Source organism: Mirounga leonina, unplaced genomic scaffold (assembly GCF_011800145.1).
Source record: "Mirounga leonina isolate KUSES-001 unplaced genomic scaffold, KU_Mleo_1.0 Mir_165, whole genome shotgun sequence".
Taxonomy (NCBI): Eukaryota; Metazoa; Chordata; class Mammalia; order Carnivora; family Phocidae; genus Mirounga; species Mirounga leonina.
Window position 1 is genome coordinate 46,199,060 of NW_023270415.1, and position 20,675 is coordinate 46,219,734.

At 38.3% G+C, this 20,675-nt stretch overlaps 1 protein-coding gene across 11 annotated transcripts in view; it reads right to left on the minus strand.

The window, feature by feature from the left end:
• RGS22 (regulator of G protein signaling 22) overlaps window positions 1-20,675 on the minus strand; it is a 122,104-nt gene that overhangs the window by 50,393 nt on the left and 51,036 nt on the right. For 10 of the 11 annotated variants that reach the window (XM_035011628.1, XM_035011623.1, XM_035011624.1 and 7 more), the window contains exons 11-14: window positions 16,577-16,710; window positions 9,002-9,116; window positions 7,462-7,584; window positions 6,340-6,441 (exon numbers count right to left, since the gene is read on the minus strand). In XM_035011628.1, coding sequence (XP_034867519.1) covers window positions 6,340-6,441; window positions 7,462-7,584; window positions 9,002-9,116; window positions 16,577-16,710 — 474 coding nt within the window. The remainder of the gene's footprint in view (window positions 1-6,339; window positions 6,442-7,461; window positions 7,585-9,001; window positions 9,117-16,576; window positions 16,711-20,675) is intronic. The other variant, XM_035011626.1, reaches the window with a different exon arrangement.

Genomic DNA, 20,675 nt, shown 5'->3' on the forward strand with positions numbered 1-20,675 from the left:
GTGGTGGGTATTGAGGAGGGCACATTCTGCATGGAGCACTGGGTGTTATGCACAAACAATGAATCATGGAACACTTCATCTAGAACTAATGATGTAATGTATGGGGATTAACATAAGAATAAAAAAAAATGAAAAAAAAAAAGTGCCTAGCATAAGCACTATAGGTAAAAACCTCCCTAAACAGCTTATAATTCAGACTTACATATAAGAAGGAATGCAACATGTCGGCAAAAATAATAAATAGCAAAATTAGTTCTTTCAAAAACTACAAATCATAGAATTATTGGATGCTGTAGCAGTCAGACTCTCAGTGTCTCCTAGCGTTCATGCCCTTTTGTAATTCTCTCCCCCTGTGTGGGCATATAATGCATGACTTGCTTCTGACCAACAGAATACAGTAATAGTGATGAGATATATGTGATTATGTGTATGTGATTACATTACACACAATGGTAATGCCTGTCTTGCTAAGAAACTGCCTCCCTTGCTGGTTTTGGAGAAGTAAGCTGCCATGTTGTGGCATCCATTTACCACTAGTGAATCCTAGTGGCATCCTGGGGCCACACTATATGGCACAGAGCTGGGGTAGCGTCTAGCTGACAGCCAGTGAGAAACTGAGTTCTCCTCAGTCCAGTGGCTACAAGGACCCTGATGCTGCTGACAACCATGAAGCAGATCCTTCCCTGTGGGACTACAGATGAGAAACCAGCCCTGGCCAACATCTTGATTTACAGCCTTGCAGAGGACCCAGCAAAGTTGTGGCCAGACTCCTTATCTATATAAACTGGGAGATAATAAATGTGTGTCATTTTAAGCCACAAACTTATGGTAATACTGTCATGCAGGAATAGATAACTAACATAGCTACAGACTATATGTTTAAAATGTTTAAAGACATAAAAGAAGAAATAAAAACATGAAGGAAAAATGAGACAAAAACATCAGAGAGACTTGAAAAACACAAGTAGAAAAATAAAAAAATAATTCTTAAAATAACTCAATGGATGGGTTAAATAGCAGATTGAAATCTGCTGAAGAAACAACATATGAACTGGAAAACAGATCAAAGGAAATATATCTATTTCAATTTACCACATGCAACACAGATACTAAAAGAGAGAAAAAGGGGCACCCGGGTGGCTCAGTCAGTTAAGCGTCTGCCTTCAGCTCAGGTCATGATCCCAGGGTCCTGGGATCAAGCCCCGAATCGGGCTCCCTGCTTACTGGGGGAGCCTGCTTCTGCCTCTGCCCCTCACCCCACTTCTAATCTCTCTCTCTCAAAAAAAAAAAAAAAAAAAAATACAGAAAACCTTGAGAGATTAAGAGAGATATAGGATTGACAACATTACCAGACAGGGAATCCTGAAGGAGAGAACACAGAAAAGACAAGTAGAAAAACTGAAGGAAATAATGGCTGAGGATTTTCCAGAATTGATAAAAGACATGATTCCTCAGATTCTAGAAGCAACTTCGACCCAAGAAAGATAATTATGGTAAACACACTGACGTGCAATATGGAACACTGAAGTTTAAGAGAAGATTAAAAATCAAACGATGAGAAAAAGCAAAGGGGCAACAGGAGACTCCTCAAAAAGAGCAACAGAAACCCTAAGACAGTAGAATAATATCTTCAAAGTGCTGAGAGAAAATAGTCAACCTATAATTCTATATTCAGTCACATGACCGATGAGAGAATTTAAATAAACATTTTCAGACAAATAAAATCTGATTTTTTACCACTAGTAAATCCTAATGAAAACCGTACTAAAAGATATTCTTCAGAAATGAAACCCAAAGGAAGGAATATGATGCAAAAAGCAATGATAAGCATGAAATCTGTGTGTGAATAAATCTACACAAACATCAATGGTATCAAAACAAAAATGATGATAGCTACTTGGTAGGTATATAAAAAAAATTTAAATGCCATACAAAAATGATATGTAAAATGGGCAAGGTGTGGTGGAATTAAAGTGTTCTAAGATCCTTAAGTTATTTGAAAGGATTAAGATAATGATTAATTGTAGACTTTGTTAATTTTGGTATGCATGTTAAAACTGTAAGGGTGAAAAGAGAAATAGAATATGTAACTTCTAAAATAGTAGAAGGAAATAAAATGTAAAGCATTATTACCACCCACATTTTATAGGACATGAAACTGAGGCTTATTAAACTGACTGACTTGACTAAGTTTACCCAGCTAAGAACTAGCATAATAATAACAGCATGTGATGTAAATTCATTTCTTTCAACTCCAAGTCTGTGATTTTTTTTTTCCCTTCTATGTCATATACCCTCTGATCTAGGTGATACATGTTCCACTGAATAAGGCAAAAAATCTCACACTGCTACAAGAATATCTTTATATTAAATAGCACTTTGTAGTAAAAGTAAGCAAATCCTTATTCCTCTTTTCCATTTCATTCTTACCTACTCTCTCCACTCATTAATTCCTACATTCTCCAAATAATTTTTCTCCTGGGCTCTAATTTTTACTTTTTTTTTCTCTCTTCCTCTTTCCCACTTAAATATGTATGTGATTAATAAGAATAAGTGTGTGTACATGTGTGTAAACATGTGCAATATTTATGATCATACTTGTTTGCTTATTTCAAAACAAATTCTCAATGTATATGCTGTAGAGAGTGGTAAATTCTAAATGCCTAGTTTTTGCTGGAATGCGCTTTGTTTGAAAGATTTCTACAAAGATGAAAGATGTCATAAAAGACAGTGGTACCCAGATCTCCTTCATCCTTTTGTAGTACTCTATCACTGAAGCAAGGATGTAGTATCAAAAAAGCAGTAGAACTATCTGTGGCAACACTCTAGGCTCCAAATCTTAGCAGTGGTAGATGGTCCCCTGGAAAACTGTTAATAGAGTCAAAGACTTTACCTCTGCACTAGGGTAAGTGACTCCTTTTCTCCTTGCCAAGATCATTTCAATTGGCTTCTAACTGCACTATTCTATCCTGAAGCCATGCAGTAAAATCTTCAGGATGCGCCCTAGGCTGCAGTTCAAGCTCTTGGACAATTACTCTTGCTAAGTCACTGTCACTGATTCCGCATCTAGTCTGCCTACTTCTGCAGTATTTTATGAGGCAAAACTTCAAGGTATGTAATTTGCTTACTATCATACAGAAAAGCATATAAGTCCCTTGGAACCAACTCTTGGTCTCCTACCATATAGCGTGTCAGATGTATAAAAACAATTTTATATTGTTCACAGTGCCTTTAACATGGTGCCAGCTGATTACATTCTACCATTGGCATTATTTTTTTTTATAAAGATTTTATTTATTTATTTGAGAGAGAGAGAATGAGAGAGAGAGAATACATGAGAGGGGATAGGGTCAGAGGACGAAGCAGACTCCCTGCCGAGCAGGGAGCCCGATGCGGGACTCGATCCAGGGACTCCAGGATCATGACCTGAGCCGAAGGCAGTCGCTTAACCAACTGAGCCACCCAGGCGCCCTACCATTGGCATTATTGATCCAAATATCTGTATTGTAAATATACCCTTGAAGAAAGCCATACAGCATTTGTATTATAAAGAAATGAATGCTATTTCATACTGTGAGGCAATTCTTATATCTGGAGGCACAGAAATCTTGGATAATTAAAACCTAAACCAATCTAGACCATTGCTCTATTAACCAAAAAATAAAGTAACCATAGATGTAGAAAGCAAACAAGCCAAGAAAAAAAAAAATCATATGACTTGCTCCTTCAATTTCCCTCTATTAACCTGAAGGTAACTCTCTCCATTGTTCCCCCCTCCCTCCTGCTGTGACTCCCCAAAAGATAACCTAGGGAAGAATAAGTAAAGTCATATGGTATTTATCTCTCTGACTTATTTCACTTAGCATAACACCCTCTAGGTCCATCCTTATATATGGAATCTAAAAAACAAAACAAATGAACAAATGACAAGAAAACAGATTGTTGGTTTTTTTTTTTAAAGATTTTATTTATTTGACAGAGAGAGACACAGTGAGAGAGGGAACCCAAGCAGGGGGAGTGGGAGAGGGAGAAGCAGACTTCCTGCAGAGCAGGGAGCCAGATGTGGGGCTCGATCCCAGGACGCTGGGATCATGACCGGAGCCGAAGACAGACGCTTAACGACTGAGCCACCCACGCACCCCGACAAGAAAACAGATTCTTAAATACAAAAACAAATTGGTGGTTGCTAGAGGGGAGGTGAATGGGGACATGAATAAAACAGATAAAAGCAATTAAGGGATATACAAACTTCCAGTTATAAAATAAGTCATGGTGATGAAAAGCACAGCATAGGGAATATAGTTATTAATGTTGTAATAATGTTGTTTGGTGATAGATGTGACTACCCTTACAATGATGAGCACTGAGTAATGTACAAAATTGTTGAATCACTATGTTGTACACCTGAAATGAATCTAACATTGTATGCTAATTATATTTCTATTTTTTTTAAAAAAAAATTTTAGAAGATAATCTAGAGGAGGATAAAAAGCTTTCAGACCTTGATGATCCCCAAACAGAATAATCCATCTCAGAATAACCAAAAGTTGGTTGTATCCTGTTTCACAATACTTCTATAGTGGGTAGAATAATTTCATTACTAAGAACTAGTAAGTCTACCAAACTTAAATAGAATTTCCATTTGTACAAGTGCATGGAAATATGGTGACTACAACAACAACAAAGAACCCACTTGATGGATCAGCCAAAGATGTTTGGAGGAGTGGGCTTTGCAGTAGTGAAAACATAATAAATAACAGATGGTACTTTTCCAGACAGGAGCAATAGGCCAGGGGGAGGGGGATATGTAGAGACCCACAAGTCAAGGATGAACAAGCAAAAGAGCCCACTATGTGGTCTCAAAAAATGGTACTGGCAAATTAGAGCTATAATTTCATGATTGCATTGAGCCAGATCTGGGCTAGGTAGCAGCTGAAGCCCTTGTTCTCATAATAAAAAGTACAAAGCTCTGTCAGCTGATTTACAAAGCATAGTTATTAACACCTGAGTCTGGGTGGTGGAAGGAACAACAAACATCCAGCAGCTCTCTGAGATCCTGAATAAGAATATAAGGGCGCCTGGGTGGCTCAGTCAGTTGAGCGACTGCCTTCGGCTCAGGTCATGATCCCAGGGTCCTAGGATCGAGTCCCACATCGGGCTCCCTGCTCTGCGGGGAGCCTGCTTCTCCCTCTCCCACTCCCCCTGCTTGTGTTCCCTCTCTCGCTGTGTCTCTCTCTGTCAAATAAATAAATAAAATCTTTAAAAAAAATAATAAATAAGGTAATACACAATATGACAAAACTATCTCTGCATCATCTGGGGAGAGGTTCTCCGGAATGGGGTTATTCCAGCTTATGAGAACCACTTACGTGGTGAACAAATATAGAAGTGATTAGCAGTTTTCTAGGCTTGAAGACTTCTCTCCATAAAAGATCATAAGATCCTAGGGCTCCTGGGTGCCTCAGTCAGTTAAGCATCTGCCTTGGGATCAGGTCATGATCTCAGGGTCCTGATATCAAGCCCTATGTCGGGCTCCCTGCTCAGCAAGGAGTCTGCTTCTTCCTCTCTTTCTGCCCTCCCCCCTGCTCATGCTCTCTCTCTCTCAAATAAATAAATAATTTGAAAGAAAAAAAAGATCACAAGATCCTAAGAATAAAAAACTGAAAAGATTAAGTGAGCTTGAGTCATAATTCTATTCTCTTTCCTTCCCCCTCAAAAGAGGCCACTCTCTCGGTTTCCCTTTGCAGAGAATCCTGTTCTTCCTCCTCTGTTTTGCTTCGGCATGGTCTTGAGATGTTCTTTCCTCCACCTCTGTCTCTGTCTTACATGGTGTGTAGTACAGAAGCATAGGGGATGACATGGAGCCTACACCACAGAGTCAACATCATTTCCCGCCCTCTAGAAGGTCACCAGGCTGAGTATGTCCAACAGTTGATTCCTACAGTAAGCTCAGAGAATAGCTCTGGTCAGTGTCTCTGTTCCCCATCACTTCAATGATTCATGACAAGTCCTCTCTCAGGGTTCTCTTTTAAGTCCCTCACAACCAAACCAAAAAGGCGTAAATTACAAAAAATATGGGATGTCCTTTATTGGCAGAACAAGTACTTGCCAGCAGAGAAAATAAAGCAAACCAAATAAAATAGATAAAATGGAAACCCACAAATCAGACTATAAAACAATATTGTACTGACATTTAAATGAAGAAATCCCATGGCAACAATTTACCTGCTGCCTTTTTGCCTGTAGTCCCAGATTTCTCTTGTTTGGAGCTGGACACAACTTTTTCATTTTTTTGTGTACTTAGAGCTGCACATTGAACCAACATTATTTACTACTTACTTGGGCTTGTTTGCATACTTTAAAAGGGTGAAGTGTTTCTTGGTAGAAAAGCTGATGATAAGCCTGTAGGTCAAACCAAAAGTACACACTGTTCTTCCACAACTGTAGGTGGAAAAAATACATAAATCATTACCACCCAATTATTAAAGCTCTACAAAGCTCTAATTTCAAATATAAATAATTGTTCAGCTCCTTGGTGTTACCATAAATCAGGTTCAATTTAAGATGGTCTTATCTTCTATTACAAACTGGCAGCATACAAAATATTTACTGGTATTGTCACTAAAATATTATATTTTTGCATGTATGCCTCTTATATAATTGGCCATTAAAATAGGAAGCATGCTAGTTAACAATTAAAGAGTAATGACATATTTCTGGCATGAAACCAAAATCTGGAGGTATTTTGATATATATGGACAAATGTATATCATACTGAAACCAAACACTACTCTAATAATTGAGCCAGTGAAATATTTTACATTTGAGCAAAATGAAAACAAAACAAAACTGGCAATGAGTTTTCCACTATCCATTGCAACTTCTAACTGTTAGAGTTATTAAAAATGAAAATTAAAGGATTGATAGACATCAACTCTGAATTTAATATATATTACATCAAAACAAAATTACATGAGAATAAAATATTGTTAATAATGCAAGTCAAGGGGCGCCTGGGTGGCTCAGTCAGTTAAGCGTCCAACTCAATTTCGGCTCAGGTCATGATCTCAGGGTCCTGGGATCAAGGCCCATGTCTGGCTCCATGCTCAGTGGGGAGTCGGCTTCAGGATTCTCTCTCTCCCTCTCCTCCCTCTGCCCCTCCCCTCTGCTGACACGCTCTTTCTCTCACTCTATAAAATAAATAAATATAAAAATATTTAAAAAAATAATAATACGAGTCAATCCTTTACTTTTCTTTGTAATTCTAGTAGGATAGTGAACCAAGAGAATTATAACTGAGATGTTTACATTTTTACTAAATATTTAGCATAAAATTTCTTACCAGGAGAAATGGGAATTTTAATATCAAATATAATTATTTGAGCACTGAATTACTTCAACTTCTCTTAGTTTAAAATGAGATAAAGTCATAAAATTAGATTTAAAATCATTATTTTCTACCTTGTTTCCTGAATGTTCACAGAATTTAGTAAAGAAGAATCCAGCTCTATTTTCTACATACAAAGTCTGCAACAAATTTTCCATGTCAAATCCTCCCAAGGCACTATCTGCCATGGTTTTAACCTAGATAACAAAACAGAAGTCCATGATCCACCCAAGAACATGGTGATTTTTTACGACACTGTACAACAGGGTTTCATAAATTCTGCCAGGCTGTCGTTTTCCTGCTGGACTTTTTATTTTATTTTTGTGCCATGTAAGTAATTAATGCAGTATGTTTGCATATAACTGTCACTTAAGAGTCATTTATGGAGGCAACTATAGCAGCAGACTTCATTCTATTATGAACCAATCTGATTTCAAACTTAATGTTAGGGTAACTTCTCAACCTCTATTATTTTCATGTTTCAGGCACAGCGATACCATTTTAGGAGTCTTCCAAATCTCTGTTGGTGGCCTCGTTCCTACATATTTACTGTTATTTTAGCCTTGAGGTAATGCTATAATGGCTACAAGAGAGTTATAAAAAGAACCATCCTCAAGGTCTCTCAGTGCTGCTCATTAAATGTCCTCAGGGGGCCCCTCCTTGGATAGGCTCATGGCCTTCAGAATGTAATGGTAATGTAAGTTCTCACAAAACGCTGTTATTTTGGGGCCTCTCTGCCAGTAAAGCTGGCAACCCTAATACCATTCTTGAAACACAGAAATTTGGTTACTTCCCCAAACATAAGAGTGACTTTAGAATATGAAAAGGCATCCACCGTTCACAGGAACTCTGGCATTTGCTGTATGGAACTCAGACTTCTTTGTAATCTTAAGATAACTGTGGCATGAACAATTTAAGGCATTGTTATAGTGTCTCTCTGCCTCTCTCTTTAGCCCTCTTCCAAACATATTCTAAAGTGAGAATTTAATGTTTTTATGATGTTTAACTGTTGGCATTCCAAAAACTAAAAAATATATATTATTTTGGTAGGGAAAAAAGCCCTAGTTGGAAGAAAAGGAGAACTGTTTGCTTAGAATAAAATAAAAAGTTATACAAAACTATAGCTAAGTGTTCAGACTATATTGGGACTACCAAAGTTTCTACCTAAAGTATAATCCTTAGGGAATATAAAATTGTCAACCACAACTGGTGTAGTAAATCCACTTTATATTAAGGTAGCCACACACTGAAAATACTCTGCTTTATAAAAATTGTTTCCGAAACATAACATCAAACATTATTTTTTATCAAATGTTAGCAATTTAATAAAAATAATAGATGGTCTTATTTTGTATCTAAGGTATTCTCACACCAAAACCGGAAGACAGTTGTTTTTGAAAATAGTAATCAATGGAGTATATACATAGCAACATGGAACTACAAAAGGAAACACAGATAAAATTTTTGTATACAAATCTTTTTGGAAGGAAAAAATAAAGTGTATTGTTTAGTAGAGAAAAAAATACTATGGTAAATCAATAAAAATTCTCTAAAATCAGGGGACATTGGTCAGTTAAATGAAGAGTCAGATAAATCAGTTCTCAAAATACTTACCAAAGGTTCTTCTGTGTAGGTGTATCTTCTATCCAGCTGGGGCTTCAGACATTCAGAAATGTCAGTAAAAGATGTTAAGCGAATAATTTTGCTGCTTTCCGACCTGCGCCTCAACCTAAATTATAAGGATAAGAACGCATTGATCAATATATGTTGAGCACCTTTGGTATATATGGCACCAAATCTTAGGAGTGCATCTGAATGCTGTGAGAGAACAGGGGAAGAAAAAGTCCAAGTATCAGGTCCAGCCTTTAAGAAGGGGCTGAGAGGGACACCTGCGTGGCTCAGTCGGTTAAGCGTCTGCCTTCGGCTCAGGTCATGATCCCGGGGTCCTGGGATCGAGTCCCGCGTCGGGCTCCTTCCTTGGTGGGGAGCCTGCTTCTCCCTCTCCTTGCCACTCCCACTGCTTGTGCTTTCTCTCTCTCTCTCTCTCTAATAAATAAATAAGATCTTAAAAAAAAAAAAAGAAGTGGCTGAGAAAATAAAGTACAGTCCTCAATAAAGACAACTCTCTATAAGATTAACTGCTGGTTGAATGAATTCAAGAATATAGATGTCAAATGACTGGGATAGGTAACAATGAGAAGTCCCTTTGAGCTATATTAGTAATTAAAGAAATGAGATTTTCCCTGAAAAATGGGTATTAGATGTATTGTGAGTGTGTGTGTGTGTGTGCGAGCGTGTGTGTTTAGAGGGGTCCTTTATTTTTTTAAATTTTATTTTATTATGTTATGTTAATCACCATATATTACATCATTAGTTTTTGATGTAGTGTTCCATGATTCATTGTTTGCATATAACACCCAGTGCTCCATTCAATAAGTGCCCTCTTTAATACCCATCACCAGGCTAACCCATCCCCCCCACCCCCCTCCCCTCTAGAACCCTCAATTTGTTTTTCAGAGTCCATCGTCTCTCACGGTTCATCTCCCCCTCCGATTTCCCCCCCCTTCATTTTTCCCTTCCTACTATCTTCTTCTTCTTTTTTAACATATAATGTATTATTTGTTTCAGAGGTAACAAATGTGCTTCATCAGTCTTACACAATTCACAGTGCTCACCATAGCACAAACCCTCCCCAATGTCCATCACCCAGCCACCCCATCCCTCCTACCCCCCACCACTCCAGCAACCCTCAGTTTGTTTCCTGAGATTAAGAATTCCTCATATCAGTGAGATCATATGATACATGTCTTTCTCTGATTGACTTATTTTGCTTAGCATAATACCCTCTAGTTCCATCCACGTCATTGCAAATGGCAAGATTTCGGGGGTTTTGATGGCTGCATAATATTCCATTGTATACATATACCACATCTTCTTTATCCATTCATCTGTTGATGGACACCTTGGCTCTTTCCATAGTTTGGCTGTTGTGGACATTGCTGCTATAAACATTGGGGTGCATGTACCCCTTCAGATCACTACATTTGTATCTTTCGGGTAAATACCCAGTAGTGCAATTGCTGGGTCATATGGTAGCTCTATTTTCAACTTTTTGAGGAACCACCATACTGTTTTCCAGAGTGGTTGCACCAGCTTGCATTCCCAGGTGCCCCTTGACTTGCATTATTAACAATATTTTATTCTCATGTAATTTTGTTTTGATATAATACATATTAAATTCAGAGCTGATTTCTATCAATCCTTTAATTTTCATTTTTAATAACCCTAACAATTAGAAGTTGCAATGGATAGTGGAAAACTTATTGCCAGTTTGCATTCCCACCAACAGTGTAGGAGGGTTCTAGAGGGGTTCGTTACATGGGGAGAATAGTGAGCAATATGTGAAAGTAGGTAGGGAAAGCCTTGTTTAAAAGGCTGCAAGTTAACTAATTTGCTTAGGGCAAGAGGACACTAACAGTTAAGTAAACACTATATAACATATACCAAACACTGTGCTAAATAAAATTCACATTATCATATTTAATCCTCACAACAGGTGGGATTCATAAGGATTTATATGTGGTAGTGTGGGGTGAGATAATGGAAGACTATGGAGCTAGACTAATGGCTTTAGACATTATCTTTTTATATTTTCTTATCCACCTCCCTCTCCATACCTCACTGCAATTATTCTAAGCCTTATTTTCCAGCTCCATAAAACATGCCCATCCACTTCACCAATATATCTGCACTCCAACCCACCAGCAGTTTGCTTTGCAGGTTCTTCTCAGACAAAAGGTAGGTACAACATGCCTCTGTTTCCACTCCCTGATGTAGTAGACACTGTTGACTGACTGGTTAACTCAACACTCATTCCCAGATACTGGGTGATACTGAGAAAGCTAAATATTCACTTTCTAAGACCGACTTGCATAGACGGATCGTCATGTGACACAGTTATGACTAATGAGATACAAAACAAAGTCTGCTGGGGAGCTTCTAAGAAAGCTTGCTTTCCTGACCAAAGGGAAAGGATTAATGAAAATTGCCCTTTCTTGGGTGCCTGGGTGGCTCAGTTGGTTAAGCGACTGCCTTCGGCTCAGGTCATGACCCTGGAGTCCCGGGATCGAGTCCCACATCGGGCTCCCTGCACAGCAGGGAGTCTGCTTCTCCCTTTGACCCTCCCCCATGTCATGCTCTCTCTCTCTCTCATTCTCTCAAATAAATAAATAAAATCTTTAAAAAAAAAACAAAAACAGAAAATTGCCCTTTCTTCTTCATGATTTGAAAGCCTGATATCAGGAGCTGTAACACCAATGAATATGAAAGAATGGCCAAGAACATTACAAAAATTCAGGCCCTAATATTTCCAATCCAAGGAACCAATACTGGCAGTTGCCTACCCTCAGATTTCTTGTTCTGTGAGAAAAATAAGCCCAATTTGTCTAAGCCATTGTTAGTCATGTTTTCTGTTATTTGCAGCTGAAAACTCTTAAATTATCTATCAACAAATATATCCACCTATACCTATCCTTATTTCGTTCCATCATGTCTCAGGAAAAAGTGTCCTATCTCGTGTCCGAGATTAATCTCATGGCCTCTGTTCTTGAATCCTTCCTTCTATTCTCCTTTGAAAATACAGATCTTCTTCTTTCTCATGGATCTTTAACTTTTCCCTTTCCACTAGATACTACTCTAGACATATGAACAGGCTCAGGTCTCCTCCACCTTAAAAATATTGCTTCTCGCTACAGAAAATCATCAAATCACAAAGGAAGAGAGCAAGAAAAAAAGGAACAAGGGAATTATGAGATAGCCAGAAAACAATTAATAAAATGACAATAAGTCCATACCTATCAGTAATTATTTTAAATGTAAATGGACTAACCTCTCCAATTAAAAGACACAGAGTGGCTTGAATGCTCTCATACATGCTGAAAAGAGTATGTTGTTACAACTCTTATGAAATATAATTTAGTAATATCTAAAACAATTTTTAAATCACATGAACTTTGATTTAGAAATTCTACTTTGAGAAATGTATCTTGCAGACATATGCATACATGAAATACAGCAAATGTACAAGAATATCCATTGCAACATTGTTTTTAATAATGAAAAATATTGGAAATAATGTCCATGTCCCTCAATAGAATACAAATACAATGTTTGGCATAAAATTAAAGACAACCAGACATAAGGAGAGATAAGATTACAAGAACAAGAAACAACAGAAAAAATAGATTATAGTATATCTATTACTGTAGTGATAGCATTTAATGCTATGAAACACCTTTTCCAATGAATTCAGTAAAAACAAAGGTATAGAATAAGTGGATAGCATGCTACTAATTTTGAACTATGCATATATTTCCAATTTTGAAAATAAAATAATTTAATTTTAGTAAATGACACAAAAAACCTTTCTAGATGTTTTCCACTGCATAGAAAATAAACTCCAAATTCCCTAATGTGACACAAAAAAATTCACTATCTGAACCTCATTTATTGTTTTAGCTTGTATCTTGCTTTTTCACTGTAATATTCTATACTCTAGCCGCAACATAAACATAAAAACAATGCATAGTTCTCAAAATTCAACTTTTCTCTCAATTCATACTTATATATCTTTATCACTTGAAAAATTAAGATAATGCTTTCTTCATAGGGATGCAGTAAGAATTGATATAATGCAAGCAAAGTACACCAAAGCTCATTAACTGCTATTTTTGGAAATGGCAGACAGGGTGATTTAGACCAACTCTCCCTTCAAAGACCTACTAGATAAACTGAAAAATACAAAAATTAATCTGCTAAAAGAAATCTGAGTGCTAACAATGTAGTCAAGAATTTCGGAGCCAACAGAAATAAACCCACAATTACATGGTCAATTAATCTTTGACAAAAAAGGCAAGAATATGCAATAGAAAAAAACATTCTCTTCAACAAGTGGTGCTGGGAAAATTGGACAGCTACATGCAAAAGAATGAAACTGCACCACTTTCTTACACCAGAGACAAAAATAAACTAGAAATGGATTAAGGACCTAAATGTGAGACTAAAACCATAAAACTCCTACAAGACAGCACAGTCAGTAATTTCTCAGACATTGGCCATAATCGTATCTTTCTGGATATGTCTCCTGAGGCAAGGGAAACAAAAGCCAAAGTAAACTATTGGGACTATATCAAAATAAGAAGGTTCTGCACAGCAAAAAAACAAGCAACAAAACTAAAAGACAACCTACTGAATGAAGAAGATATCGGCAAATGACATAGCTGATAAAGGGTTGATATCAAAAATATATAAGGAACTGATACAACTCAAAACCAAAAAACAAATAATCCAATTTAAAAATGGGCAGAAGACATGAACAGATATTTTTCCAAAGAAGACATCCAGATGGTTAACAGACACATGAAAAAATGCTCAACATCACTCATCATCAGGGAAATGCAAATCAAAACTACAATGAGATATCACCTCACACCTGTCAGAATGACTAAAATCAAAACCACAAGAAACAAGTGTTGGCGAGGATATGGAGAAAAAGGAATCCCCGTGCACTGTTGGTGGGAATGCAAACTGTGCAGCCACTCTAGAAAACAGTATGGAGTTTCCTAAAAAAGTTAAAAATAGGGCACCTGGGTGGCTCAGTCGTTAAGCATCTGCCTTCGGCTCAGGTCATGATCCCAGGGTCCTGGGATCAAGCCCCGCATCAGGCTCCCTGCTCAGCGGGAAGCCTGCTTCTCCCTCTCCCACTCCCCCTGCTTGTGTTCCCTCTCTCGCTGTGTCCCTCTTTGTCAAATAAATAAATAAAATCTTTAAAAAAAAAAAAAGTTAAAAATAGAACTACTCTACAATCCAGCAATTGCACCACTAGATATTTACCCCAAAAATACAAAAACACTAATTCATATATGTATATTGTACACAATAGCCAAATTATGGAAACAGCCCAAATGTCCAGCAATAGATGAATGGATAAAGAAGATGTGGTATACATACACAATGGAATATTACTCAGCCATAAAAAATGAAATCTTACCATTTGCAACGTCATGGAAGGAGCTAGAGAGTATAATGTTAAGCAAAATAAGTCAGTCAGAGAAAGACAAATACCAAGATTTCACTCATATGTGGAAGTTAAGAAACAGTACAAACATGCAAAGGAAAAAAGAGAGAGACAAACCAAGAAACACACTCTTAACTATAGAGAATAAACTGATGGTTACCAAGGGGAGGTGGGGGGGGAATGGGTGAAATAAGTGTTGGGGATTAAAAAGTACACTTACGACGATAAGCACTGAGTAATCTATAGAATTATTGAATCACTATATTGTACACCTGAAACTAATATAACACTGTACGTTAACTGCACTGGAATTACAATAAAAAACTTTTAAAAAGGTAATATAACTGACAATATAAAAAAAAGAAGCGGTTTATATTTACAATGGAATATTACTCAGCCATAGAAAAGAATGAAATCTTGCCACCTGCAACAACACAGATAGATCTAGAGAGTGTAATGCTAAGGGAAATAAGTCAGTCAGAGAAAGACGAATACCACAATTTCACTCATATGTGGAAGTTAAGAAACAAAACAAACAAGGAAAAAAAAGAGAGAGACAAACTAAAGAAACAGACCCTTAACTTTAGAGAATAAGCTGAGGATTACAGAGGTGGGGGGGGATGGGTGAAATAGGTGAAGAGGATGAAGAGTACACTTCTCTTGATGAGCCGTGAGTAATACATGGAACTATTCAAGCACCATAAACTAATATAAACTGAAACTAATATAATACTGTAAGTTAACTACACTGGAGTTAAAATTAATAATAATAATAACAATAATAATAATAATAATAATAAATTTTTAAAAAGGAATTCTGGGGCCAAAACTCATTGAGGAAAACAAAATTCCCAGAGGTGAGGATTCTGGGAAGATGTCAGAGTAGGAAGCACCAGGAACCTGCCTCCCCCCCTAAACAACAATTGCACTGGCAGAATCTAATGTAACTCTTTTGGAACCCTGGAGTCTTAAGGCTTTCACCTTCCAGGGGAAGGCTTGCAGAGTAAATTGGGTTCATTTTGGTCAATTAGAGTTGCTAACACAATAGCAGCAGCTAACCTTCCCTACCCCCAGCCCTGTGGCAGACAGCTGTGCATGTGTTCTGGAGCATTCTGCATACAGCTGCAAAAGCCAGGGCGAGCAGAAAAGACCCTGTCTACCAAATCTCAGGGATCTGAGCTCTGATCTCTGATTGCTGCTGCAGATCACAGAGGTGCAGACAAGGCAGGTGGCCACTGTGGTTGCTCCACGTGGTTGCAAGCCCAGTCCCCTTCAGGCTGAAGGGACTTCCAGGAACTTAAAGAGATATTGACCTTTTTACCCCCAATCTTCATTTTTCTCTTTTTCCTCCTTTTAGAAGGCAGACATGAAAGATTAGGACATTCAAAAGCAAAATGCATTTGTAGGGAAAAATTAGAAAGTGACCACACATGCCCAGGAAAAGGCACATACTAGAGAGGACCTAAGAAGGCCCTAAGTTTTACCTCAGGCTGATCCTTGGCACAGTCTACAAGTAAAAAAAAACAAAAAACAAAAAACATTAAAGATAAGTTAAAAATGGTGAACTTTGTGTTAGTGAATTTTATCCCGAAGGAAAACAAAAGAATAAAAATGAAGTAATAAATTAGTGGGACCAGCAGATCCCACACCAAAGTTAACACCAAAGGGTATTTTTTTAGGTTGACGGAAAATAATCCCATTTGAAATAAAGAACAGTGAAAAGAGTACCTATGTGGGCAAATCTAAATGAATAAGGTAATATGCTGTGTTAAATAATGACAAAATTCTTGACAGTCTTATGAGCTTGCAAGTTTGAGAAATACCGAACAGGGCCAAGTAAGAACTGGAGGGAAATCTTCTCAGAAGTCTTTTGACCATACAGCTCATAAAAGGGTGGAGATCAGAGGCACCATCTATTTCAAATGACTAATCTCAGGAGTTCTGTTCCTAATTCAGAGTATGCATGACTCTAACACCTATCAATGAAATATGTAAGGAACTCCTATTAAAAAAAAAATCAATGTATTCAGTTTTCAATTTCTATTTAATTTTTCAATTCCTCAAAAATCTTACCATTGCAGGATAACACTTGGCACATAAAAAGCAGTACCTACCCTTTCTCAATCACATCATCCTTCGAAGAAATTAGATACAAAGACTTGCTCCTCCAAGGTTTTTGAACTGCTGTTTTTACTCGAGGTGGTTTCTTGGGAGATTTAGGACTTTGTAATAAACTGGATTCTTCTTTCTAAAAAATGGTAAAAAAAATACACAAAGTGAAAAATGAGCAATACAAAGGGGAAAAAAAAGAGCCAGAGAATAAAGCATAGCTCTGCCCATCACTAGAGGATTTCTTCTCTCAGTCTACCGCCTACCATGCTTCCCATTAGAATACAAATGTACTGCTTCCTAAACTCCTGCTTTTATACAACCAGCAGGCTGAACCCCCTACAACTCTTTAGAATATAAGAAGAGAAAGGCCAAAGGTTTATATATCCTTATTCATAGCACTGTGAAAGAAGACTCTTTCCTAGAGGGAGAACTTCGCAAAAACTTCTTTATTCTCTAACTGCATAGGTTTTAGTACATCTGAGGGGTGGGAGTAGGGGGCTGGGGAAGGGGGGTGGCAGGGCAGGGAAAGGAAGCAAGGATACAACTGGTCCATAATAAAGACCTATACCTTAACAAAACTATCTCCTTCCATTTTGGACATTTTATTTTTGTGGTTATTATTCCCATCCTTAAATGTTATTTATGATAGAGTTAACTATTTGGTAAAAGCCACATGCACAAATTAAAAAAAGTATAAACGCTTAAAGGTCCAAATGTAGGAAAAAGAAACAATGATCTGAGTATGGGATATACATAAATGTAACATTACATAACACTTGAAAGTAAGGATTATGGGGGCGCCTGGGTGGCTCAGTCGTTAAGCGTCTGCCTTCGGCTCAGGTCATGATCCCAGGGTCCTGGGATCGAGCCCCTCATCGGGCTCCCTGCTCAGCGGGAAACCTGCCTCTCCCTCTCCCACTCCCCCTGCCTGTGTTCCTGCTCTCACTGTGTCTCTGTCAAATAAATAAATAAAATCTTTAAAAAAAAAAAAGTAAGGATTATGAAATTATGACATATGGAAAAATGTGATGAAGATGTTAAAAGAAATAATCAGAATACAAAAGTGTAAGTACATTGAAATTAAAAATTCACAACAAGACCAAGAGAAAATAAGTAATAGTTGTCTACAAGTAGGTGAGATCAGAGGTGATTTGTTTAGGGAGCCCCTGGGTGGCTCAGTCGTTAAGCGTCTGCCTTCGGCTCAGGTCATAATCTCAGGGTCCTGGGATCGAGCCCCAAATTGGACTCCCTGCTCAGCCCCTTCCCCCACTCATGCTCTCTCTCAAATAAATGAATAAAAGCCTTTAAAAAAAAAGTGATTTGTCTTCAGTTTCCAAATTTACAGTAGTTTTGTCATTTTATAATTTGGAAAAAAAAAGTCAAATTATGTCAACTTCTACTGGAATGTAATATATGTTGCTGGAGAGCAAGGAATATATTTGTGATGTTTTATTATCCAGAACAAACAATAAAATCTTATATACACTCTAGGTGCCTAACAACTACTAATATTTTTTTAAGAATTCCGTAAACAAAATTACTTACTTAAGTATGGTTTACACATAACTTCCTAGGTATCAGGGCTTACATCTGTTTTAGTCATTCAGAACACGGCGTGACATTAAGCAACACTCAATAAATGAGTGGTACCACAGGGGGCTGAGCTTATTAAAAGTATCATACGAAGTGGTCAAATTCATAAAAACAGAACGTTGAATGGTGGTTACCAGGGGCTGCAGGGGGAGAAGGGAAGTGGTTTAATGGGTATGTAGTTTCAGGTCCACAAGATAAAAAAGTTCTGGGGATCTGTTTCACAACAATGCAAGTATACTTACTACTGAAGTGTATACTTGAAAATGCTTAAGGTGGTAAATTTTACATGTTTTTTTACCACATTGAAACAAGTTTTCTTAAAACAAAATAAAAAAATTAAATGTCTTATACAGAGAAAAGCCTAAGTTAGAATTTTAGGCCTTTCTGGCTTGGGTGAAAACTAGAAGGGTATCCAGAAAATCCCCGATGGAGAAGAAACTAAAAGGACCCTGTGGAATTGGGGGTGGGGTGGGGTAGGTAAAAGCACTGTTCTAGGGCGCCTGGGTGGCTCAGTCGTTAAGCGTCTGCCTTCGGCTCAGGTCCTGATCCCGGGGTCCTGGGATCGAGCCCCGCATCGGGGTCCCTGCTCCGCGGGAAGCCTGCTTCTCCCTCTCCCACTCCCCCTGCTTGTGTTCCCTCTCTCGCTGTCTCTCTCTCTGTCAAATAAATAAAATCTTAAAAAATAAAAAAAATTAAAATTAAAAATAAAATTAAAAAAAAAAGCACTGTTCTATATCGTGATTATGATGGCAGTTACACAATGGATATGTCTGTCAAAATTCACAAAACTGTACACCAAAAAGGGTAAACTTTACTGTCTATAAATTACACCTTAACACCGCTTGTGGAGCCCAAAGTGGGGCTTGGACTCAGGACCCTGAGATCAAGACCTGGGCTGAGATCAATCTCTCCCCACTCCTCTGGCATTGCTGTCCTTCAAGTTCCTTTCCCTAACCACACCACTTACTCTATCTTGCCACTTACCTCCCAAATGTCGTACAAATGTTATTTGTACAAACATTTCTATGTTATCAGAATACGTGCTCCCAACACGACACCTCTAAGACGTATATTAACTGGTCACAGGGGCGAATGGGGGAAGATTAGATTTATAGTGAAGTGGCAGAGAAAAAAGCCACACGGTGCAAAGGAGGTCAGGAAAATATCAAAACAGAGAGGAAATCATTAGTGGGCTAAAGTGACACTAATTCAGAGTGTGGTCCTCAAACCCGCAGCAAGACATCACCTGGGAGGAAGCTTGTTGAAAATGGCAAATCCGTGGGCCCCACACCAGATCTCCTGACTTTAGATATTCAGGTGAAGCCCAGGAATCTATTTTTTTTTAAAGATATTATTTATTTATTTGACAGAAAGAGAGAGCAGAAGCAGAGGGAGAGGGAGAAGACTCCCCAGTGAACAGGGAGCCCAATGTGGGGCTCCATCCCAGGACCCCGGGATCATGACGTGAGCTGAAGGTAGACACTTAACCGACTGAGCCACCCAGGCGCCTGCCCAGGGATCTATTTTAACAAGCTCTTTGGATGACTCTTATGCATATACGCTGAAGCTTCAGAACCACCAGGTTACCTCAGTGCTTTGAATACCAATCCTCTAGCAATCCTATCAAAACGTGGGTTCCAGAATGTGACAATTGTGTTCAGGCAGGTTGAAAGCCTCAGTTCTAAGCCAACCTCCTGATTTTACAGAATGATTCTGACCCATTCCAGAGCAATTAAATCAGAATCTCTGAAGGTGGAACCCAGCCATCAGTAGGTCTTAATGAAAAGCTCTCTATGTGATTCTAATGTGCACCTAGGGCTAAGAAACCACTGACAGAGAAAACATGAAAAGTCTCTTCAGCTCTCAAACACGACTTGTTGAAGTCAAACTTTAAGAACTGTTCTATATCTCTCTACCTTTTAAAATAAGATACCCTGAACAGAAAATAATCTCTTTAGAAGGGGTTGTGTGTGACTATGGCTGGTAACACTTAACATTCTGTGACACATTTAAAGGCTATTAAGAGGGGCGCCTGGGTGGCTCAGTCAGTTAATCATCTGCCTTCGGCTCGGGTCATGATCCCGGGGTCCTGGGATCCAGCCCTATGTCAGGGTTCCTGCCAGCAGAGAGCCTGTTTCTCCCTCTCCCTTTGCCTGCTGTTCCCCCTGCTTGTGCTCTCTCTCTCTGTCAAATAAATAAATAAAAATCTTTTAAAAAATAAAAAATAAGGGGCGCCTGGGTGGCTCAGTCGTTAAGCGTCTGCCTTTGGCTCAGGTCATGATCCCAGGGTCCTGGGATCGAGCCCCGCATCGGGCTCCCTGCTCCGCAGGAAGCCTGCTTCTCCCTCTCCCACTCCCCCTGCTTGTGTTCCCTCTCTCACTGTCTCTCTCTGTGTCAAATAAATAAATAAAAATCTTTTAAAAAATAAAAAATAAGGGGCGCCTGGGTGGCTCAGTCGTTAAGCGTCTGCCTTAGGCTCAGGTCATGATCCCAGGGTCCTGGGATCGA